Here is a 24,483-nt window from a genome sequence, read left to right on the forward strand (position 1 = left end):
CGGGCCGGGCGCTCGGGGCGTGCCCGGAAGCGGAGGCGGAAGCGGCGCTCGGTGCGGAAGCGGCAGCGGAGCCGCGGTTTGCGTTCCGCGGGCGGCGGGGCAGGGGCGCTGCGCCACCGGCACCGGGCCCGCACCCCGCTCCAGTCTCCTGCCGCTCCCTCCCCTCGCCGCTGCGCCATGGCGGCCAACGGCGGCAACCTGCAGGTAGAGCGAACGGCGCCGGCCCTGCCCGGCGCGGGGCGGACCCGGCAGCGGCGGCGGGCGGGGGGCGGTGCCAGGAAGGAGCGGGGCCGGGGGTGTCCCGGGCCGGGGCTGCAGGCGGGGCCAGGGCACGGGGAGCGCGAACGCGCCGTGCTTAGCGGGCCGGGAGCACCGCCGTGAGGGCCGCGGACACCGCAGCCGAGTGGGGTGGGGGCACTCGGCTTGGGCTCGGGGTCAGCCCTCATCGCCCCCGACCGTGAGACCCTGGGGAGGGGGTCCCGGGAAGGGGAGGGGGTCCCTGGGGGCACCAGCCCGGCGGGACGCGGGCAGCGGGGCCTGGTGCCCGCCCGGGAAGCGCTGTTGCCTCTTGTGGTCTGGACGCGTGGTGCTGCCGTAAGGCTGCTGGCGGCTGTGGGAAGCCTTTGCCTGCTCTGCTGTTCCGCTTGTGTTAACCCTCTGCTGGGGGTGTAATCGGTTCAGCGGCTGGCTGGCAGAACAGACCCCCGAAGTGAAATAAGGGCGTTCAGAACAAACCTTTTTTGTCTTAGGGTGTTTGAACCGGGATCATTTTTGTATACGGTGTTTACGCTGGCAGTGTACTGTTGCATTGGCAAAGCTAGAGGAGATGTTATAGACTCTATATACTAAGCTGGAGAAGAAGGACACTTCTTTAAGCTGACATTCTTTCCTCGGTTGATGTTCATCAAACTATAAACCCATGGCCTCATAAAACATAGTTTGTGCCTCAGGGATTGTTAGAGCTGGTCATCTATGCCCTAGTTCATACAACGTTCTAATAATGATTTTTTGTTTGATAGCAGTGGTGTTCTTCACAGTAACAGGCTAAGATGCAGCTAATGTAATGAAATATTAGAGCTAAGAGTCTTATAGCCAGGTAATAGTCTTTGACTTTTTACAAAAAGAGAGTATAGAAAAGCCAGGCAATACTTGATGCAGACTTTTGTCTTTTTCAGAGGAGCAGGTCTGCGACATGCCGCGTTTTCTCACAGTTCTGGTTTAGCAGATGAATTTGCCATTTAGTGTTTGGAATTAATATCACACTTATCACTGTCTTTGTTGTACTGGATCCAGGAATTATTGGGATAACACATCCCAATGCGAGTCACTGATGGGACTTAAGAACTTTAATATGAAAATAACTTTTTTGGGGGTTAATTTTTGTTCTGTTGCTAGATTTGAGTGGTGCATAGAGGTGCATAAGGGGGTCAGCATAAAATGGGCAGCAAGGAGGCAGCTGTTCATTCATCCTGGGAAACTGCTCATCAACTCCTGGCCTCTCCAAAAAGGAAAGACTTTGGTTCTGTTCCAAAGAAACAGATGCTTACAGTCCTCCAGCACAACAAAGCTGTAGAGTCTGTTTAATTGGTTCATTGTTTTTAAATACCTTTGATTTCAGGTAGATCTGTTGAGATGATCTTTGCTTCCAAGACAGCAAAACAAAGCAGTAGAATGCAGTATTTTGCTGTTTCTTCCATGGCTGTTGCTTACTAGCTTTGTTCTACCTGAAACACAGTGGAGTGTAGATAGTGGCAGGAGTATCTATACTGGAATGTCTAATGGAAACTCCTTGCTGCAATTCAAACTCTCAGCCTTACTCCCTGACATTACATAACCATCCCGAGCATACTAGCTATGCTTAGGAAAGGGAACCACATGGGAAAAAATAGACTATAGACTATTTTGTTGGTGTTGGTTAACTCTGGCTGACTGCTTATTTTCAGCTTACATGAACCAGTGGTCAGAATGACAGTTTTAATTGTCTTGAAGTGGTATCAGCATTCCAAGGAGGAAAGTGTAATAAAAAGTAATAAGCACTTAAGGCCAACTGAATAGTTGTGATACAATAAATCCACAGGACACTGTGTGCAATACAGTGGCTTAGATCTCAGATTTGTTTGAAACTAGCTGAACACATAAAGTGAAAATCCATTCATAGCTTCTCATAGAACTCTGTGATGCTCGAGATTTGGGTATGTTTTCTCTGTTTTGGGGTTTTTTTCCTCCTCTCCGACCAGAGTGATAAATAAAATTTCTCACTAGGATATCAAGAATCTGAATCCTCTGAGAGAAGCCAAGCAACTAGTCTTTGAAAGTGTCTCCAAGCATAATGTTTGAAGAGCAGTGCTGCTAGTTTCAGTGATTGTAATCAAGTGCTTCCTGTCTTGACTGTGCTGTTTACAGCATTTGCTGATGTCATCAGTCATGGAATTGTAGAATTGTTTAGGTTGGAAAAGATTGAGTCCAATCATTAACCCAGCACTGTCAAGTGCACCCCTAAACCACGCCCTAAACAGCACATCTATATCATAGTTCAAAGTGCCTAGGTCTGTGATTAAAAAAACCCCAAACCTTATAATGGATTTCCAAATCTTTCCATAATAAATATAAGAGATTGGTAAGACAGACTGCATAGACAAAATAGTAGTAGTTCCATCTTAGTACAGAGAAGTTTGTTCTTCCCACTTTCACTTTTTTGTGTGCTAGTAAGTTTCAGCAGTTTGTAAATCCTGCTGTTCCTAAAAGGGTGGAAATATTGTGTCTTGTACAAAATACCTAAGACAATCAATTGCCTCCAACTGTGAGGGGGTAAATGTCGAAGAGCAGAACAACTGGCCACCTAAGAACAGTAACAGCTTAAATGGTCTCTGATCGTGGAAAATGCTCTTGTACAGCAATTATTTGTTTGTGTTACAGAAAGCAATAGACCTTGCTAGCAAGGCAGCACAGGAAGATAAAGCAGGAAACTATGAGGAAGCCTTCCGCTTGTACCAACATGCTGTGCAGTATTTTCTCCATGTTGTTAAATGTAAGTGTGATGTGTTGGATGATTAAACAGAGTTTAGTCGTCAGGTTGCACAAGAGTAATCTCTTATGTTGATATCAGTATTTAAATTTTTGCTCTCATCAACGGTTGATACTTGCTAATTGTAGTTTGACTGAGGTGATATATTTTGCAGCTTTTACCTTTACTGTGTTGTGTGCTTGCTCCCTTCTTGTAAGAAACCAGATTATCTTTTACTTGTGTTTTGTTTTAGGTTTTTTTAAGACAGGAGGCAGGTGTTTGCTGTCTCTCCTCTGGACTTTTGTAGCAGTGTTTCAAGCTGGCCACTGCACGAGGAAATATGACAATAAGTACAGGGATCCCTGTATTTCTGTTGTGCTGAAAACCATGTTACACATGAAGTCTGTATCTGCAGAGTGTTTTTTGCTCCTTTAATTCATGCTGCTTGCCCTTCTAAAACCTCTCTGCTGACATTTTTTGCTCCTTAATGTCTTGCTGCTTTTTTTGGCCGAGAAAACGTATGAGATGGACTTGTACATAACAGTTTTTCTTCAATTTCCATATTCTCATTGTTTTATGCCTTTTCACACTTCTGTGTACCTTTTTGTGCCATATTCAGTGTTTGTATGCAAGGAGTGGGCTTTCTTAATGTGGGTACAGCCCTAATGTAAGTGGGCTAGGGTTGCTTGCCTGACAAAAGTCACTTACAGATCTTCATGATTTGAAAAAAATAGTTTACTTTGTAGTCCTTTATTATTAGAATAATCTGTGTTCATCACTTCCTATCCATTTAAATCTTGCAGATGTTCTCAAAATATCACTTTTTGGGCTTTTGACAATACTGATGTATTTTTGGAAACTTAGCTCGTAAACCTGACATGTTAAATTTTGATTGTTGGTTTGAAATACTGTAATAGTGATTATGAGAATGGCGTGGCTGTTGAAATACACCTAGTTCTTTCAGATGTTTCATGTAATGTTTCTTTATCTTTTAAAATTAGCAGGCTGTGGAAGAATCAACTATGATTCTAAATTAAAATTGCCTAGCACAAGCAACTTCTTGATTAGCTATTTTAGAAAAGCAGTTATTAAAGCAATGTCTAGCAGCTTGAAAGGCTGACAGAAAAACTTCCAGTGCTGTTGTCCTTAATCCTTTAGAGACAAATTTTAAGCCAAGGCAATGTTCAGGTGAATATTTGATTTCCTGGTACATTATGACATCTTTCTGGTCAGTTCTTTCCAAGGTATAGTGAAAAAATAAGTAGTTGAGATGTTTGGTTATGTGGTGAGCCCTGAGAGAGGCATATTGATAAGAGATAAGGAAGACAGATTTTTAGTCTTGTTTTTTGATTGATGCATATGTGCTTTGCTGTTTACAAACAATTGTTTCTCTTCAAACTCTTAGATGAAGCACAGGGTGATAAAGCAAAACAAAGCATTAGAGCAAAATGTACGGAATACTTGGACCGAGCAGAAAAGCTGAAAGAATATCTGAAAAAAAAAGAAAAAACTGCACCAAAACCAGTTAAAGAATCTGGTCCTGCTGAAGGAAAAGGGTATGTTTTTGGAGAAGGTAAAGCAAAATACTTCCTGAACTCAGCTTATTCTAAACGTCAACTATTCAAAGATAATTTTTACTTGTGTTTCTGAAATGCTTCAGATGACTCTAATGTTGAAATACAGTAGGCTAATAAAAATAACTTGAATTACCATCACAAGCATTTCTGTGCTTGTTTACTAAAATGTGAACATTTGCATAGGAAATTCACTGAAGAATGAAAACTGGTTCGGACTAACAACTGAATCCACTGATTCTTGGATTTAATGGCAAGGAGCCTGATAACCTTTAAAGGTTTTCTGCATTTAAATACTTAGTAACGAGAAAATAATTTCAGACTGGTGATTATTGGGGTTACTGAATTTGATCTGTCTCACACTTGATAAGAGACGAAAAGCTCTATGTAGGGTAAAGTTCTGTAAGGGGGACTGAATCCCTCTAATGTGTTGCTGCTGCCTGGTCTCTCCACTGCTTCCCTTGCCTTAGATTTGTTTCTCACTTTACATATCAGAGAGTTGAACAAGCAGAGCCACCCAAACAAGCCCAGCCTCTTTTGCATTTGCTACTGCCTTTATGGGGATGGAGAAAGGAAGGATTCAGAATTATACCTTCTGATGGAACTGCCCTTTCTATGAGTCCTAGACAGCTAAAGTTGCTCACTTGTCTCTTAAAACTTCACCTGATTTTCAGTCTTTTTCAATGTCTGCTCATGTCATCAGCCTTATTTTTTGAGCTGTACTGTCTTCTGCTTATTTATAATAGAAGGAAATGCTAATACCACAAAGGCTACATGTATTTTCGTGACCTTCACTCCAACTGTTCACTATCTAGTCTCTTTTCCTTCTTAAACTTCAAGTTTCCTTCACTCTGGTAAGACAAGAATTTTGTAGTACTAGATGGAATTGGCCAAGTCCTGTTGCATGTGCAGATGGAGGAGAAGTGCCAATGTCTACACACAAACCATTCCAGCACCTCTGTGTTGCTGGATATAAGGGCTGTGTTTCCTAAAAGCTGGCTCAAAGCATGTAGAAGTATGTTAAGAGGGCTCAGACCTGTAAGAGGAAGTTGAAATGGTGAAGGGTGACTTGGAAAGAAATCATAAAAAGTGTACTTCTGCTTTCCTGCGATCATGTAAACCTGGTAGAAGTCTGAAAGCATCTCAATGTTTCTTTCATTCCTCAACCTCATAGGTTTTCTGCTTTTTGCATTTTGATTTTTATCCTAAGGCAACAGTCTCTCTTATTTTATTTCAACATTTTGTTTCCAAATCAGGAATGACAGTGATGGGGAAGGGGAGTCAGAGGACCCTGAAAAAAAGAAGCTACAGAATCAACTTCAAGGTAATTTGAAGCATCCTTTTCTTTAAATAGGGATCATTTCAGTCAAGCAAGTTCCTATATTTTTGCCATCTCAATTTTATGGACTAACTTAATGTCTCAAGTGGCTCAGCTAGTATGTAATCTTCATGTCCAAAAGCGCAGTCTTTGTGGAAGTAAAAGGACCTGTGTGCCATGAACTTATACGGTGACTGTATTGAAATGTGTGTCTCCTGCACCCTTATTAAAATTTCATCATCTATCAAGCTAGCATTTCTTACAGAAGTTGCAAAGTCCCAGGTAGCTATTGAGTAAACTGATTTAGTGTTTTTAACTGTTAAGTGCCCTAGCATGTTGCCTAGAGGCTAAGGAAATGATGATACAAATACTTGTTGTGAAAACAGTTCTGCTTACACTAAGACTGGTATTCATGTGTAAGAGTAAGAAAAATGAATTCTTGCCCACTTATAATAAAAGGCAGCATTTTCTTACATGCAGCGATGGTCCTGTCCCAGTTCAGTAGCATACTTTGGGTTTTTGAACTCAAATACAGAACACAGACAGTGAAGCAACACATAGCAGCTACCAGCAGTTTGGTGTGCAGTAAAAGGGAGTCTTTTTTGATATTTATTTCCCTTTAATAATGAAGAACTGTTCAGAACTTCCCTTCCAGAGGGTGCTTATGGATCTGAAGAAACCTCATTGTTCTCCTGTTTTTGACTGTAACAAAAATCAAATGCATTTACCAGATCTTGTACCTGTGTAATTTCAGGAGCTGTATCACCCCTGGAAACTGTGCTGTGCTCTTTCTATTTGTCTGCACATTATTTAATCCTATGAACAGTTACAAGGGCAATTTCCTGTTTGTTTTAAAGAGACAGAAAAATTTATGAACACTGAATTCCTATCCTGTCTCTCACTGTACAAACTTTGTTTCTTTCCATATGTATCTGACCTCAGATAGTAGAAGTAGTGGCTAGGATTACAAGATCTAATATTATAGATCTAATAATCTATTCCTACCTGAGTTCCATGTTTTCCCATCTAGAAGTAGTTGAGACAAAATGTTTAGTGCATCAGACTAACCAGTTTGAAGAGAAGACTAAATTGCAGCTCAGTTGGCTGAACTCATTTATTGAGGAAGATGAGACCTGGTGCAAAACTTTGAATGTACCTTGACTAAAAAAATTACGTCTGCAACTAAGCAGGACCCATATAACCTTTCTGATGGTTTCAGCCCTAGTTCTCAAACCTGTTTTCCATTAGGTGGTCAGTTTGTTTGCTGCATGTCTGGAGATACTAACAAGTTACTTCATTAAAAAATTCTGGGCTAGTGTAGCTACATTGTTTAAAATGAAATTTCAATTGTTTTGGGAAGTACAGTGGTAGTTTAGTGATGAGATAGTGCCAGGACTTCCACTAACTCACAAAAATTCTGGTTATCCATGGTTTATTGTGGTAAAAAAGTGTGGCAGATTTCTGTAAAAATAACATCCATTTGACTGATTGAATTAATTGTTTCTATCATCTTAGAAATTCCTTGTTTTTATTCAGTATAGACATGGGCATAGAATTTCTTTTTTGCCAAATGGAATTTATTGTAATTGTGAAAAGATATGTACATCACTAACTTAGACAATCTTTTCATACAGGAGCAATTGTTATGGAGCGACCAAATGTCAAATGGAGTGATGTTGCTGGCCTTGAAGGTGCCAAAGAGGCACTTAAAGAAGCAGTCATCCTTCCCATTAAATTTCCACACCTGTTTACAGGTCAGGATTCCAGCATTTATTTACCATTGGCCAGTCAGAACTGGCGCTGGGGCCTGTGAAGTATGTTGTGCTGATGTATCACAGACTCAAGCTGATATCTTAACAAAGAGGTTTTGATCTATCTACCAGAAGTTTCATGGGTAGATGTGGAAAACCTCTGTGCACCCTGGAAGAGTATAATGAGAAAACAGTATTTTGAAAACTGCTGGTTTCTCTATTGCAGGCAAGAGAACACCCTGGAGAGGCATTCTCCTATTTGGACCACCAGGAACAGGAAAGTCTTATTTAGCAAAAGCTGTGGCAACGGAAGCAAACAACTCTACCTTCTTCTCAGTATCTTCATCTGACCTTGTCTCAAAATGGTTAGGTGAAAGTGAAAAGTAAGTTGGAGTTGCCAGAGGTCCAGGAAAACATTGTCAAGAAAGTGAGATAAGTTGCTGTAAAGAATTTGAGGGAATGGTCTTGTCTTTTTAAAAACAAACTACAGGTGTTGCTGTGCTTCATGCTGCACTGCCATGTAAGATACCATTATGCGCTGCATTTTGAGCAAATCACTTCAGTGCTCAGAAGGATTTGGGAGCACCACAGAGCTCATTTCCCTTCTGAATTCAGCTGTGATTGTACACTGTATCAGTCTGAAGTGCTGAGTTACTTTGCTTCTTGGCATCTCCCCATTCATCTGTCCTGGCCACTGTGTGGCATTTCTTTGTCAATATGGAGGTGGGCTTTTTGTTCATCCTAATTTCGAACAAAATCTGAAAGAAATAAGAGACTTGCAAAGATAAGTTGAAGGAGAGAAGCAGCCATGAAAGGAAGTTTTGTGGGTCCATATGCTAACTCTTCATTTCTTAATGTGTGATGTATGAAGAAGACCAGGAAGCCAGAAGACCAGGAATGACATGTTGGCTACAGTCTAGAAGTCCAGGAATTTGTCCATCTATTCTTCCAAAAAAGATTTCCTGAATGAATAAAAAGCTCTGGGTTTATAGGGAAAGGATTTTCATATAATGATAAGCATACTTGTCTCAACTATGATTTAGTAGCTTGAAGTGTGGGACAACCGAGCAACATTATTTAAAAGTTGATAGACTGAGAAAGAAAGGCTATTAGATAAAGTGTTTGAACTGAGTTATTTTTTCCCCCAGAAAGCTGGAAACCTTAAGCTGCTTTTCTTCTGTTGCAAAAGGAATACAGAACTGGAGACTAGCTTGGCATTAGATTTTATGCTCGACTTCATTTGAGACTATTGCCTGAGACTTAGTGCTGTAATATGAAGAATTTCCCAGCACATTCCTATTTATTTTTCTTTTTTAAACTGTGATCATGAGAGATGGCCAGGAGTATATGGGGGGTTGTTTTAGGTTGTTTTGTTTATTTTATTTGAAACCAATATTTCTTGTCATACAAAAATTATTTAGTAATTAAAGTTGTCTAAAGTAAAGGTAAAATAATTTCACGATTATAAGCCGCTCCATTTTGACTAAAATTTTGATCCGAACCCAGAAGTGCAGCTTATAATCAGGTGCGGCTTATATATGGACAAAGAACAAAAAGTTGCTGTTTTAGTTTGGAGGACAGGTGTCTGCTGAGAAAGGCAGGAACTTCTCTTTGAAATGGAGAATGTAAACCCCCTCCCTCCAAATTATTGTAATTTTGAAATCAAGGGGCTTTCAGACAAAAATATGGGAATTAGGAATGACAGTTCTTTTCTAGGGAAATTAAAATAGAAATACAATACTACAAAGAAACAAACTCCAAACCCTGACAAAGTCAGAGTACAACCTGACACCCCATCAGGCAGGGTGTTGGTAGCAGTCCCATTAAATGGTGGCCGCATCCTCCTGCAGATGTGATTCAGTTGAAGCAGTGGTCCTGTAGAAGGTGCAGTTTCCCTCCAGAGGTCCAGTGATGATGTGGAGAAATCCAGTTTTCCTCTGGGGTCCAGTGGAGAAAGGGGCTCCCTTAGTGTCCCAAAACCTCTGTTTTATCTTGGTAAGAAGTGTTGGGCTCTTCCCCCTGGCTGGAGCAATTTCCAATGGGATGAAGTAATTTTATCAGTCACACAGTGGGACTCAATGGGCCATTAGCAGAAAATGACTCTCTGGAGGAAGGATGGGTTGTGAAAAGATAAAGAACAGTGCCCTACCTGGTTTCAGTAGATGGCCCATTAACAGAATATTTCCCGCAGAGATAAGGATCACTGCCCCCACCCTCAACAGATGGTGATAGAATAGATACCTTTTATCACACTCTGTATTGTAACCCAAGACAGTTGCCGACATCTGGATGTGCGGCTTATAATCGTGAAATTAATGTACATATTATTTCTTACAAAATCTCTAGAATTAATTTAAGTTAGAAATGTAAGAGAAAGCTTTTTTTCTTTTGAATCTTTCTAAATTGGTGGTTTTGTATAGTCCAGGCTGTCATGTAGAAATGTAAACTGAAAAGGGGCTTTATCTTGCAAAATCATGCCTGGAGGACTCTTAATTTTTTTTCATTATACTGGCCTCTCAATCAGTGTAATTCTGAGTCATGGAGCTGCAGTAATGTTGTGTCTTTGAATAGCTTTATGTTAATGATTTTTTTTTTCCTTGCTTTCTCTAAAGGAAATGACTGTTTCACAATCTGAAGTTATGTGTTTCTGCTGTTGTAATTATTAATATAGCTGAAGCTGTTTCCTTCTTTAAGATTAGTGAAAAACTTGTTCCAGCTTGCCAGAGAAAACAAACCTTCTATCATCTTCATTGATGAGATAGATTCCCTCTGCGGGTCAAGAAGTGAAAATGAAAGCGAGGCTGCTAGACGGATAAAAACAGAATTTCTAGTCCAGATGCAAGGTAAGTTTATTTGGTTTTCAAAATCAGAGAAATTAAGACATATATTTTTAAGTGTAGCTTGCATCAGAGCAGTAAAAATATCTACAGTTCCACCCCATTTAATTTTTATGACTTTTAAAAACAGTGTCTGTTTATCATCTAAACTTTCAAATTATTTCTGCCCTTATATAGGGGTTGGTGTTGACAATGAAGGAATCTTGGTCTTAGGAGCAACAAACATACCCTGGGTTTTGGATTCTGCTATCAGAAGAAGGTATGATGGCATTTGTTTTTCATGATGTGCAGTTCACAACTGGTGTGAGCCTTCAGCCAGAGAGTGCTTAAGGTGTTCATTTAGCTCATGTTTTCTGACACAGTTAATGTTCTGGAACTCAATTCCGTGAAGTAGACTTAGCTAAACTGATAGTCACTTGCCCCTTTAGAGAGGTAGGTCGTTCACTCTTGTATTGACCCTGTAGTTTATGTGATTTCTTGGTTAGATGATTATGCTTAAAGAAACAAGAGTTTTCTGCTTGTTTTTTGGTTTTCTGGAGGACTTAGGGGACAAGTTAGAAAATACACACCTCAGAAGGGGTAAAGCTTTCCTTTTCAGCTATTAACAAACTGGTGAGTAGGTTGATCTCTTTCATGGAAGTGTAACCTTACTCAGAAACACCATGGTTTTCTACTGGTCAGCACAAGTTCTGATTTTTAACTGCTGTTTTACAGATAAAGGGCTTTTGCAGTTACAGGATTGCCTGTATCTGATTATTTGGATCTTTCTCTGAGCTGCAGAGCAAGCAGAGGATAGATGCAGTTATGTGACAAATAGGATTATGTTGTGATGAGAACACAGCTTGGATAATGCCCATTTTTGTTGGCTAAAGAATAATTTACTTTTGTGTGACTGACAGTGACTTTTATTTATATACTGAATTCAGGCTGGCCATACTTCAGTTTGATTTGAGGTTGGACCAGGTCACCTCCACATGTCACTTCCCATCTGCATTACTCTAGTGTTGTATGAGCCAGATTTAGAAGTGAAGGTGTTGCTGAAAATTTCAAGTCATTCTTGAAGTTGGTTGGGATCCACAGTAAAAGACATACATGGACCTGATAGAGTGTGTTCAGAAGGGGGCCAGGAAAATGATCAGAACATCTTTCCTATGTAGACAGGCTAAAAGAGTGGGGCTGTTCAACTTGGAGAAGAGAAGGATCCAGAGAGACTTTATTGTGGCCTTTCAATATATAAAGGGAGCTTACTAGAAAGGTGGAGAGATGTTCCTTGGTTTTTTTTTTCCCAGGCTTGTAATGCCAGGATAAGGAGCAGTTGTTGAAACTGAAAGAGGATGGGTTTAGACTGTGCGTAAGGAAGAAATTTTTTATGATGAGGGTGATGAGACACTGGCATGGGTTGCCCAGAGAAGTTGTGGATGTCCCATCATTGGAAGTGTTCAAGGCCGGGTTGCATGGGGCTCTGAGTAAGCTGGTCTAGGGGAAGATGTCCCTGCTTGTGGCAGGGGGGTTGGAACCAGATGATCTTCAAGGTCCCTCTCAACCCAAACCATTTTCCTGCTCAGCAGCTTGAAAGAGAAATTCCCTACCGCTTGCCTGCAAGACTTAAAGGAACTTGTACAACAATGACTGTAATAAAATTAATTTTTCATGGATTTGGACCACTTTGTCATGTATATCAGGTTAATTGTCTTCAGCAGAATTTGGAGTTGCTCTTACTTTGTTGATGGGAGGTAATCTCCACTCTGAGGACAGATGCTGCTTCAAAGGAGGAACTGCACTTAGCAGTGTTGTCTTGAGAATTACAGTAATTTCATGACCATAAGGCGCACCGCCCGAAGTCGGCAACTTTCGCAACTTTGTAGATCATATAAGGCGCACCGGACTATAAGGCACACTATTTTTTTGCAGCGAGGAGCCGCGCAGTGTGCAACAAAGTAACGAATTACTGGCAGGTGCTCAATTTGCAAACATTTTTCAAAGATCGGTGTAGCCTTTGAACGCAGCCCCAGGCGCACTCCCCGTGCAGCGGGTCCCGGCACTCCCGCCCGCCTGCCCGGCTGGCACGGCTTCCGGCTCCCATTGCGCAGCCGCGCTGCATCCCAGCTTCCCCCTGGCTGGCGGCGACACCACTTTTTCGCTGCTTTCCCACGGTGCTTTTTTGCCGCTTCTTGGCGCTTTCCCGTGGCACTTTCCCGCGGCGCTTTTTCACCGCTTTTCGGCGCTTTCTCACGGCGCTCTTTCACCGCTTTTCGGCGCTTTCCCGCGGTGCTTTTTCGCTGCTTTCCCGCAGTGCTTCTTAGCACTTCCCCGCGGTCGCGCCGCTTCCCCCTGCTTCTCCTGGCCGGCGGCCGCGCCGGTTCCCGGTTTCCCCCGCCCGGCGGCCGCACCTCCCCGGTTCCCGACTTCCCCCACACGGTCGCAGCTCCCGCGGGTCCCAGCTCAGCTCACACTTCCGGGTTCGCAAATTTCTGAACTTTGTACATCAGGTAAGGCGCACTGGACTATAAGGCGCCCTTCTGGGTTTGGGGAAAAATTTTAGTCAAAAGGGTGTGCCTTGTAGTCGTGAAATTACTGTACTTCAAATTTATTTCCATCTATGGTGTTTTCTTAATTTAGTTGGAGACTGCAGAAAGTTGTGGCATGAACTTGTTATCAGGCAGTTCTTTCTTTGAGTGTGAAATCCGTTCAAATACACTTTAACACTTAAAGACTTCTTCCTCTCAGGTTTTTTTTTTTAAGACTTAAAGTCTGCTGGAAAAACGTCAGTCTGAAGGGGTGGTTTTTGTAATGTAAAGGAAGCAGTTGTCATATTCTGGATGTTAGCTTATACTAACTAAAGTATTATTTATGAGAATAGGTTGCTGAATATTTGCCTCAGATGTTTTTTTAAAGGTTTATTGTACTGAAACTGCTTCTTTCTAATATTGCTAAGAGCAAACTCATTTGCATGAGCTCTTTCCACTGTGCACCTGCATGAGCTGGCATCTTGGGAACGCTTTTTGGTTTTGTCTTTTTTAAACCAGGTTTGAGAAGCGTATTTATATTCCTTTACCTGAAGACCATGCCAGGGCTGCGATGTTCAAACTTCACCTTGGGTCAACTCCAAATGAGCTAAAAGACTCAGATTATCGAGAGCTTGGGAAAAGAACCGAGGGCTATTCTGGTGCAGATATAAGTGTCATTGTCCGTGATGCACTGATGCAGCCTGTTAGAAAAGTGCAATCAGCAACTCACTTTAAAAAAGTAAGTAGGAATCAAAATTTTTCAAGTTATTTCATCTATGAGAAGAGTCTTAATTTGAAAATTCCCTGCAAATAAACTGAATTTGGTTTCAGGTAATACTGCATGCTTATGAATGTCCCTCTTATTTACTGGGGAGAACTGTTCTTCCTTTCCCTGTGCCCCTCCTAGTCCTGCCATAAGTCTGATGGAGCTAATTTCTGAATATTCATGCTCTAACTCTTAATGTCTCTAGAGAGTGTTAAAAGCATTCAGTTTGCTGTTTAAATGGCAATGTTACAGAAGTGCTCTTCTCCTATTTCAAGTTAAGTGGTTCTTAACATGCTGGGGAAAAAAAATAATGTATCTCTCTTCCACTTGAGAACAGATGGATTATACTTAAGCACATTCTGTTTACTTGGCATATTTTTCAAACTGAAAAATTAAGGATCTGGTAGAGTTCTGGTAGAAACATTGAATCAATTACAGCAGTAAAGATGCAACGCAACTGAGCAAGGTCTGTGTTTCATTTTCACTGCTGTGATGTAGAAACCAGTTTACTTTTAGATAGGTACACACCAAAGAGCCTATTCAAACTATATGGTTTGTCTTATCTTCCAGTTACTTCTATATGCTGTGTATTGATTTAAGTAACATTTCTTCATAATATTTGGATCTCAAACTTTATCTGAAGGAGAACCAATTGGCATTCTTTACCGCCAGTCTAAATCCATTACATCTGGGAATGTCTTTCCCCTGGAGAATTTGCACAGATGGGTCTTGTTCAGTCAAATTTATTGTTCCCTATAAACTATTAAACTCTTAAATGGAAAAAAAAAAAGGATGATAATATCAATGGTTATAAACAGAGATTAAAGTACATACGATGTGTATCAGCTGAATAAAATTTTATTTTGCTATATTTTAGCATATTTTAAAGTAGACCCAGACTAAAGGTACTTTTTGTTAATATTTTTAGTGCAAAGAGTGCAAAGTTAGATTTTTACAGAAATTCATGTTTCTTGGGTGCAGGTGGATCAGGATATTCTGCAGAGGTGCTAATTGCTGTAAAAGGAAGGTTTAATTTGTTGCTTCATAGAAGAGCAGGTGTGGTAGGAAAAACTTCAGATGCTAAGGTGTCAAGTACCATGTGTGTTGTGTTGGCAGCAGTTCTTTGTCATCTCAGTTACAATTACGTTTTTTTTTTACCAGTAACTCAACCTGACATAAAAGGGTTAAGGGCCCTGAACCAAGCAGCTACACTCACTTTGAAGATAGGCTCCTTATTTTCAGTGTTGTTTCTTCCAAAGAATTCATTCAGCTTAAGATTCAAAGAGAACGACTTAAATCCAGTAGGGTCCAGAGTATGAGAGGGGACAGCTCACAGTAACAATGTGATGTAAGCTTTATTTGTTGATAAATAAACAATGACATTGATACATCAAGGATTTTCTAGATGCTTCCTTCCCTTAAGCAGTGATGTCTGAAGTATTTATCTGTTGTTAATTTTACATGAAAATGGCATTTCTGGTTAAAGGGCTGTTAGCTTTTAGCATTTTGTTCAAATTTGGAACAATCTGAGGCATGTTTCAGCTTGCCATGGAGCAGTGAAATAACCTCACTTGTCACAGTTTGCAGAACAACTTCAAAAGCATTTCTTGCATCTTAACTATTTTTGCTCAAGAAAAAAAATGGAAGGAAAAAACCCACAACTGCAATACTTAGAATGCTCTGACACGAGCCAAGTTCATTCCACTTGTATTGTTAATGCTTTAATTGGATGTGATTTTGTGTTTTTATAAGCAAAATCTGAGCATTATTATTTGCGTTGTAGCAGAGGACTTGCCTCAGTTCAGCAGAGCTTTCCACAGTTGTCGGTAATTAACTGTAAACCTTTCCTTGCCATACGTGATAATGCAGGTTTGCCAGAGTGCATTTTGAATATTACAGTCTGCTCCCCAGCAGCTTGCTCTAAATGCAGCTTGGAATAGCACATGCAGTTCTGTCCGTAGCCACTTAGCATGTTGTCCTTTAACCTCTGCGTATGCACCGAGTTCCCGTGAGTGTGTGGTGCTGCAGGAAACAGCACATTGCAGAAAGGGAGCAGACACCCGGTGCGGCATTTTTGGGTCTGTCCTGGCTGGTGGGGGGAGAAAAGACTGGTTTGTTCTCCCACTAGGTGGCGCTGTTTTCTGCGGAGCGCTGCTCGGGTGGTGCCGGGAAAGGCGCTGGGAGCTTGGGAGCGTGGGATGTCAGAGCGAAAGGCGCTGGGAAGCTATTAGGGAGCTGTTAACTAGAGATGAACGAACCTAAAGTGACAAGGGACCAGGAAGGGTGGTCTTCACCAAGCAGACTTCCTGGCCTGTCAGTTTTCCACAGAAATCCTCAGCCTTAAGAGGATCCTTCTGGGATTTGACCTGATGTGAATTTAAGCATCTGGCTACAGTTGCATGTTTTCAAGGTGAATTACACTTGTACAATTTCTCTTTCACAGGACATGTGTTCCCAGTGGGTAGGGCAGCTGCATAAAATCAAGGAAAGATTTTTGCTTTGGGTGCTGTTCAGCTTCTGATTTCTGTCTTCAAAATAATAACTCGTATAAACTGAGTGTTTTCTTGTTTTTAGGTAAAAGGACCATCAGTGTCTAATCCAAATACGATGGTAGATTTATACACTCCTTGCTCTCCAGGTGATGGTGGTGCCACGGAAATGACATGGATGGAGGTCCCAGGTGATAAATTACTGGAGCCTAAAGTTTCCATGGTAGGTATTCTTTGTAGCATTTCTTTCCCGTTTGGCAGAGCTCTGAAAAGGCTTTAAGGTAAAGAGTCTTTTTCAGGACAATTGGATATGATGTTGTTTTTGGAAGTGCTGGGCATACCAGATAACATTTGAATTCTCAACATAAATTACTACAGTATGGCATGCTTATGAAAAAGGCAGCTGTCTATCCCTGATAAGCATTTCTTATTCTTGTCTGTTGGCATGCAGCTGCCATCCTTTTATCCATAGACAGTATCTGGCTCTTGCACTGTTCTTTCACTTGGCTTTTATTCATTCGAAACCTATAGGGTTCTTGCACCATTGTACACTTTTTTCTCATCACTGTGGCTTATACTGGAAATGGAAAATTACATTCACTGTAAATTTGGAAGGGATATGCTATAGGTAAATATTGCCCGTAAAATAGATACAAGTGTAAAAACCAAAATGTAAGAAGATTTTGGATGTAATGGTAGTTTAGGTTAAAATTCATCACAGGTGATACAGCTCTTTCTGCTGTTTTCTTTGTGCATACGAAAATACTTGTTTTGGCCTAGGGAATAATATGTGTAACAGTCTTCAGTTTTAGTTCACTGTTTAAGAAAAAAAAAATTGCTGGACACTCTTTTTTTTCCCCCAAGAGCAGCAGAAGAAAATTTTGAATTTATGTACAGAGTTTGTGGGAAGCCCTTAATAACAAATCTGTGTTGCTGTAATTTCCTGTGTGCAAACAGTCCTGTAAGGAATGAAAGAAATCAATGCATTTCATGGGGATCACAGGCATTGCTTTGTAAATAGAACCATCACTGTATTCCAGAAAAGAATTTCCTGTGTGTATTTGCGTACTGAGGAAGCAGAAAAGGATTTATGCAGGTACAGGCCTGCCCTAAAACTTCTCCCTGCATGGTCTAATTGGATTTTTAATCAGTCTTTCCTGGAATTAAAGACAGCATTTCCTTCTGTGCTCCTAATGGTACCTGGGCTCTGATGCACTACAGGCAGATGTTTCAGTGTCCAAGATCAGTTCTTGTCCATAAAGGATAAAGCTTTAATTCTTTTTGAGCAGGGTGTCTCTGGTCTGATGAGACAAATACCATATGTGGAAAATCTTCATACTAATTTTTGGAATTTATCCATAATTTTATAGTAATATGAATTGTTGGGCACCTGCTTTTTTCAGTTGCCCTTGGCTGGGAATTGATTAATTTTCTTTACCCTTTTTATTCACAGTGTATTTTAAAACTCTGCTTTCAACTTCATAGACCTATGGATTTTTTTTTTTCTCAACTCCATTTCCTAGCATCTTAATATTTATTTAGAAAATTGACTGAATTGAAGAGACAGAAATTACCAGTCATGAGCAGTAAAACTTTGCTAGAGATGAATCACAAACTGCTGTTCTAAATTCCTGGACTCCGAAGAGTGCATGGGAACATCTGATTTTTTTCCATTAAATCTACAGTAGTTAAATCACGGGTTGAAAATAGTAACTGACCAGATAAAAGGGAAGTTCACTTCTTTTAAAACAGAGATTAATAAAAACTGAATGGATGAGTGGCCTAAACCTAAATCTGAGGTGGTTGTTGTTACTGGAAAACTCACTGACCGTTGTCTACATTTAAAGGGTCAAAAGTCTGCCTGTGTGCAGAAGTATTCAGGCTTACCTAAAGTTTTGTGTTAATAGAACTTTTAAATGGTTTTTTTTTTTAATGCATATTTGTCCTGGCAGCAAAATTACCAACAGTGGTACTATACTTGTTTCTGAAAACATGTTTGTTTTTTTTTTCTGACAGACTGATATGCTCAGGTCGCTTGCTAGCACAAAACCAACAGTTAATGAACAGGACCTGGAGAAGCTGAGAAAGTTTACAGAAGACTTTGGTCAGGAAGGCTAAACCAAAGATGTGTGTGAAGCATTAGAACTTTCTTTTTTCTTTTTAAAGTATTCTTGTGTCTTTATTGATGGCACTTCAAATAAATGCCAATAAAATCACCCCTTTCTTACTCTGCAGAAGGAATAGAAGGTACCTTTGCAAAGACCCTTAAGCTTTTGTATTGTATTGTTTTCCTCAAATGTCTATTAAATGTCTTCTATTGAAAAATAATGCAAAAATGCAATTTTAGGGTGAGAGAGCAAAGTGATGTGGTCATGTCTAATAAATACTAGAAAGCTTTAAATTATTAGTTCCATTTTAGGTAGTAAATTAGACCTGGATACCAGTGAGATTTAAACTCCCAGTAAGGTCAAAGAGCTTTTTAAGGGGTGGGAGAGAACATATTTGTTAGGTGATTTCAGTATCAGTCAATCAGCATATGTATTAATTGCTTTCATTTCATTTAGGAAAATGCAACAAAATTTTCTAATCAAGCATACTGCAAGTGTGGGTTTGCTGTTAAAGTGAAAAAGAAGACACTGTGAGGATAAGACTACATGGGCCAGTACTTTGATTAAATATTGATAGACCTGTTTGGATTTTTTTTTTCTGCTATGCTGTATTAAAATTTTGCCTTAAACAGCAAGATTTTTTTTTAACTCTTTACTAGCTGGTACACACTATCACTATGCAATTTAACACAAGTTTGTTAAATGCAGGTAACTCAGAAGGTGTTTTGCTGGCTGTTCTTGAGGGATTTGATTTATTTGATGTTTTGGTTTTTAAAATTTGGATTCTCTTCGTGGTGAAGTTTTGACTAAAGTTAGAAAAAAGCAATAGTAATGTCCTCTAAGATCCCACATGTTAAGGCTGGCAAGGTATATGTAGTCTTTGAAGAATGTCTGGGAGGTCTTTTGGGAAATAGCATACTTTCACATGCAAGGAGATTAGAACAGATGTTTTAGCCACAGCCTTTTCAATGATGAATTAACCCAGAACCCCACTGGTAACTGTAGCATATAGGTTACATCAATTTAGTGCTTTAACTGGGAGAGAAGGCTGGCAGTTTAGTATAAAAGTAGCACTTCCATTGCTCTTTTTCTGCAGAACTGCAAATGGAGATGTGCCTGAATGTAACTTACAACACTACAGCATCAGCATTGAGTTTGTGCCTTGTAAGTTTGCACTGGCTGTAGATAGGAAACACCATTAGGATATCTAGAATACTCTTATCTTCCATTATCATTGTACAACTGTATTCCTGCAAATGTTTTGTTTAACTTGCATTAAAAGAAATTTGCACATTTTAGGTGTGTATGTTCTATGTACATATGCACAAATATGATCATCTTTTGATGGGGTTTGGTTTCTTTTATGTACATATTTTGTGTACTTTATAAATCATAGGATGGGTGACATTTTCTGTACTTAAATGAAGTAAAATGTTGTAGTACAACATCAGCTATGTTACTTGAGTATTTCTTCAATGTTATGTTTAAGTTTTTACTGCTTTATTTTCTCCTTAGACTTTTGTTTCTGTGTTTAATAACCAAACAAAATAGTTAAATATTCTTTGATCTTCAAGGTGCTGAGCATTTTTTAACTAACATGATGAAGCATTTTTTGTAAAATCCTTCAGTTACACATCTTTACCTTTGTCTTACATCAGAATGTGTAAGTATGAATCAGTGGGCTGCACATTTTTCTGTTAGCTTTTGGGGGGCTGGCAGGAGAGGGAGTGGGTGAGGGCAGGAATTCCAGCGTAGGTAAAGCAACTATGGGTAATAAGCTTAATCCTCATTGCAACAAGATCTTGTTTGTAGTTTTCTCTTGTGAACACTTTAGAAGTGAGCCACATACCAGCATGGCTGTTTTTCAGAGGTTTGAAACCACTGTCTGAAGTGGCTTTTGAAAAATGCGAGTCCTTACTGCAATCCTGCAATCTTAAAATTCTCAGGAATGTTTTCTGTTTTGGTTTTTTCCTTTTTATGGTAAGCTGATTTGTCCTATGGGCTTCCATATGCTTAACCGTGTAATCTCATATCTTTAATGCAAAAGAAAACTATAATGTATGTTTTAAATTTACATCTTGCTGCTTGCTCAGATGACATCTGTAACAGAACCTTTACTATTTAATGTTGAAAGTTGTTTTTAGAAATATATTCCAAATAAACTTTGCTGCTTAGAATTGCAGCTACAAGGGCAACTTTTTGGTTTGCTGTCTCTGTAAAATTAGGATATATATATATATATAACCAAGGTTCTTAACCAAGGTATCCACAGCAGATGATAGCCAAACAAAGGGAGCATGCAAAATCACTCTTTAGTTTTCAGTGCTAATTGAGAATACGTCAAATCAAAGAATTCATGAAAGGCTGTGTTTGCTTTGAATAATCAAAACCTCTGTAAATACTGGACAAATTAGTTGTACATTTTTAACGATGTCTGATCTTTGGCTGGTTAGCTTACAAATTTTTTTCATACCTTCTGGTGTTACTGCTTACTCTGACTGCAATATGAAAAAATGTCATTTTCCTTCCTGTGTGTAAAATAATTTTTAAATTAAATCACTTCTGTATGTGCTTGTGTCCTTCACAGATGGTTTCTTCACACTGATATTAAGTTTTGGATTCTCTACCATTTGTGGTCTATCGCTTGATGCACATACTTACAGGGTTAGAATGGCTCAGTAAATCAACTTCCTCCATTTTTCCTGTATTCCCTGACTGATGTTAAGTTCCAGAGTCATTTGATTTAAGTGTTGCCTTTTTGTCCTTGTCTATCATAATAAAAACATACAAATCTTTTCAGTTTTCCATAAATCTCTTAAAGTTTTCATTTGATTTGGTTTTTCAAGTCTGCTGGTCTTTGAATATACTTCTATGCTTTTGTTTTAATTAGTGGAGTAGAACAAATGTAGCTGAGGGAGATACTTTGGAATCTGCTTTTTTCATGTTTCTGCCTGTTAGAATTTGCTCTGTCAACTGAAGCAAAGAATCTGCTGAATATTCTCTGATCAGATGTTTTCATCTGCTTTTGGTGTTTATTTAGTGTTCTTAATAAGAATATTCCATATTTTTTGTTGTTTTCCTGAGGATTATCTTGACAGGAAGCTATTTAATAGTTCTGAATTTGTTGAAATATGCAGAAACGTCTTCATTTTGCTGTTTACTCTTTCCTTCCTCCAGAATGACAAGCTTGTTTCAAGATTGGCTTCCATACATGTTTTTGGTCTTAACCAGATTCACCCTAGTAATCATGGTTGACTTAAAGCCATTCCTGTAACTTACGTAAACTATTGCAAGAACTCAGTGGACTGTTTGTTTCATGGTGTGCTGCAATTCCAGCAGACAATTAATTCTTATCAAAACATTGTTTCTTTTATTCTTGAGCAGGCAGCTCTTGTAGCTTTTGTGGCGTAGCTTCAGTGTTTACCCCTTCAATTTTTCTTCAGCTTTTTATTAACATACTAATCTAGGGCTTTTATTCCACAAATCCTCTGTCATCATAATTAGCTGCGTAAAAACTCTTTTAATTGGTCATTCATCCCCTGTCCTGGCATTTGTGTAGTGTCATGCCACGTATTAGATAAGATTGTCCTGTTTTTATCTTTTGGTCCCTGTGACCTAATTAGAATTCTTCCTCTCCCTCCCTACTTCTACATGCACACACACCCTTCTGATGGGAGCTTTTCGATTAGGTTGCTGGTTTGTGACATTTTCTGTTTACTCGCCTTTGCAGCCTTCCTACCTGAGAGGATCCAACTTGATGAACAAACACTCAAAGATACTTCTTTCCTTTGTCATATCCCGAATTTAGGGATGCTGGATTTCCATCCATTCGTGCCACCTGTGCATGGTACCTGCCATATGTACAATCTACTAGTCTTTTGCAGAAATACCTGGCATTTTTGGGCTCATTTATCTGAACTTATTAACCATTACTGATAGGGAAACACAATAGAATGTCCTATCTGCATCCCTTCTAAATAGGCTTTGGTTGTGTTTTGAGACATCTCCAGGAAATAAGTCACTGACACCTGACAGGCCTGATGTTGATAACGCAGCCAGACTTTTCTTTCCTGCTTGGTGACCTATTATCAGGCACTGTAACATGAATTGGCAGGACTTGCTTTTGCTTGCCCTCGCTCCTCCTCTGCTGCCTCAACTCATTTAAATCCAAGCTATTCAAGGCAGGGACTTTGCTTTCAAACATGCTCAGTGTCACATGCATTCTGTCAACTATAAACAGTAATTTCCTCTGACTCACTGTTGTTGGGCTGATGACCGTCCCCAGGTAATTTGTTATAAAAATCTCAGCTGGAGTAGTTGCCTTCTGCTGCTTCTCTGTCCATGTCTCAGCTAGGCAAGGAGCTGGGAAAGTGGCTATAAATAACCATCTCATTCAGGAAATACAGTGGCAAACAAGGACTGTTACTTGCAGCTGTGACTTTGGCTCTAGCAGATCCAGGTGGATTTTTGGCCCAATAGAAAGTTAAAAAAAAATGAAAAGCTATAGGAATTCAAATTATGTTTTCTTCCTTTCCTCCTTGAAGACTAGAGCATAGGCTGTAGCAGGGAGGCTCTGACCTATCAAGACTTTTGCTTTATGTAAGATTTTAGAAAATCTGGAAAAATTAACTGATTTCTGTTTTCAGATGTCCTATTTAAGTTGTTAGTTGAAAGGCTCATGCTCTTGCCTGACTGAGCATGACCTCACTTGAAGTTTTAATGATGTTTTAATTAATTAATCACGGCTATTCGTTGCTCTACAGACAACTGAACAGCAAAGAAATTGTTACTGTTTTAATCTTTGTTCCTGCTCTTGTTTTGCTGTGGACCAGTATGTTTGTGTCCTGCCTTGCCCTGTCACTATAATTCTAAAATATTTTCTTGTTTGTTGTTGCTGTTCTTACCTGTCCAAAAAGCTCATGCCCACGATGGATGTGTCCCCTGACAGTGTGAGAGCAAGCAGGGCACTGTGCCTGGCTGCAGCATACCCAAAGTTTCCACAGGAGCCACATGACCTGCTGCCAGAGCCTAAACCTTTGTGTCCACCCTTCATCTTCAATCTCTTCACCAGCTTCAGGACAGAAGGGATGCTGCTATAAAGACACTGCCATGGCCCAAACTCACACAGGAGCACATGTGCACTCCCACGTGTAGGAACACTGGTGACAAACACCTCACAAACACGCAGGGTCCTGTACAACCACTCACCCAAAGCACAGCAGGGAGGTGCTGAAAAGTTACTTCCATTCAACATCTGGAGCACTGCAAGGTTCCTGCCCATTCCAGGTTTAGATGGGGTCAGTCCAGCTGGGAACAAATGTGCTGGAGCATTTATGGGGTTTCTGTGGGGCAGTGGAACATAGTGGTGTAGTTCATCCTGGGCAGTCTGAGGCTCTACATGGGGTAAATGAATCCACAGAAACACGTGCAGGGTCTGTGCTTCAGATTCCCTGGAGCTGGTACAGACTGGAAGTTGACTGGTGAACAAGGGCAGTGATGCTGACGCTCAGGGCTCCTATGGGGTTTTGTCCTAGTTGTGTAAAATGGTTTCCACAAGCTTTGAGGCTGTTTGGCTTATTCTCTTGGGCCTTCTTTTGTGTGAAGTGTGCTCGCTTCACTGCAGTACATACTGGAAATGTGTGATGCTTCTTACAAGAAGAAAAAGGTTTTGATGAAAATTTTTCCTTTGATGTGAATGTTAATTGGCAATTTTTGCCTGCCTCTTTCCTGTTGCTTTTGACTAATTTTCTGGGGGTTTTGCTGCTTTTTTTTTAATTTCAATTTCTTTCTTTTTTTGTCTGACTTACCCTCTGTCCTTCACACCATTTTTTTTTCCTTTCTCAAAGAAGATAAAGTACTGATTTCTTTTTAAATCCTGTTTCAAAGCTCTTTATGTTCCAATATTTCTCCAGTGTTTATCACAAAGTTTATATCCAACAAAACAGAAGCTGACAGAGTGTCTCTGATTTCTGTTTTTCCCTTCAAAGTAACAGGCCCATCTGTACATACTGTCCTTTCCCAGGTTGACAGCAGGAAGGCAATGGGCTGTGCTGCTGTTAGAGGATGGAGATGGACTTGGATGTACCTGGTAGCAATGCAAGGGGGAGGAATGGTTGAAATGCTTGTGTT

At 40.1% G+C, this 24,483-nt stretch overlaps 1 protein-coding gene across 2 annotated transcripts; it reads left to right on the forward strand.

The window, feature by feature from the left end:
• The first annotated feature begins 78 nt into the window (after positions 1–78).
• VPS4B (vacuolar protein sorting 4 homolog B) lies at positions 79–19,804 on the forward strand. 2 transcript variants are annotated; one of them, XM_033066495.1, is made up of 11 exons: positions 79–204; positions 2,917–3,028; positions 4,410–4,560; positions 5,835–5,902; positions 7,531–7,650; positions 7,874–8,030; positions 10,342–10,490; positions 10,662–10,743; positions 13,511–13,730; positions 16,332–16,469; positions 18,263–19,804. In XM_033066495.1, exons 1-11 carry the CDS (start codon positions 178–180, stop codon positions 18,362–18,364), a joined length of 1,326 nt encoding a protein of 441 aa, XP_032922386.1. In that variant the 5' UTR covers positions 79–177; the 3' UTR covers positions 18,365–19,804. The 2 variants fall into 2 exon arrangements, with proteins under 2 accessions (XP_032922386.1, XP_032922395.1); XM_033066504.1 differs by lacking the exon at positions 79–204 and having other exon boundaries at positions 2,940–3,028; positions 3,258–4,560.
• The last annotated feature ends 4,679 nt before the right edge of the window (positions 19,805–24,483 follow it).

Source organism: Catharus ustulatus, chromosome 1 (genome assembly GCF_009819885.2).
Source record: "Catharus ustulatus isolate bCatUst1 chromosome 1, bCatUst1.pri.v2, whole genome shotgun sequence".
Classification (NCBI taxonomy): domain Eukaryota; kingdom Metazoa; phylum Chordata; class Aves; order Passeriformes; family Turdidae; genus Catharus; species Catharus ustulatus.

What these genes read in the sequence shown, in the direction of transcription:
- VPS4B (XM_033066495.1), top strand. Translation starts at nt 178, where the DNA reads ATGGCGGCCAACGGCGGCAACCTGCAG. An exon ending in CCAACGGCGGCAACCTGCAG is followed by an intron (nt 205 to 2,916) that starts GTAGAGCGAACG and finishes TTTGTGTTACAG; the next exon opens with AAAGCAATAGACCTTGCTAG. An exon ending in ATTTCTAGTCCAGATGCAAG is followed by an intron (nt 10,491 to 10,661) that starts GTAAGTTTATTT and finishes GCCCTTATATAG; the next exon opens with GGGTTGGTGTTGACAATGAA.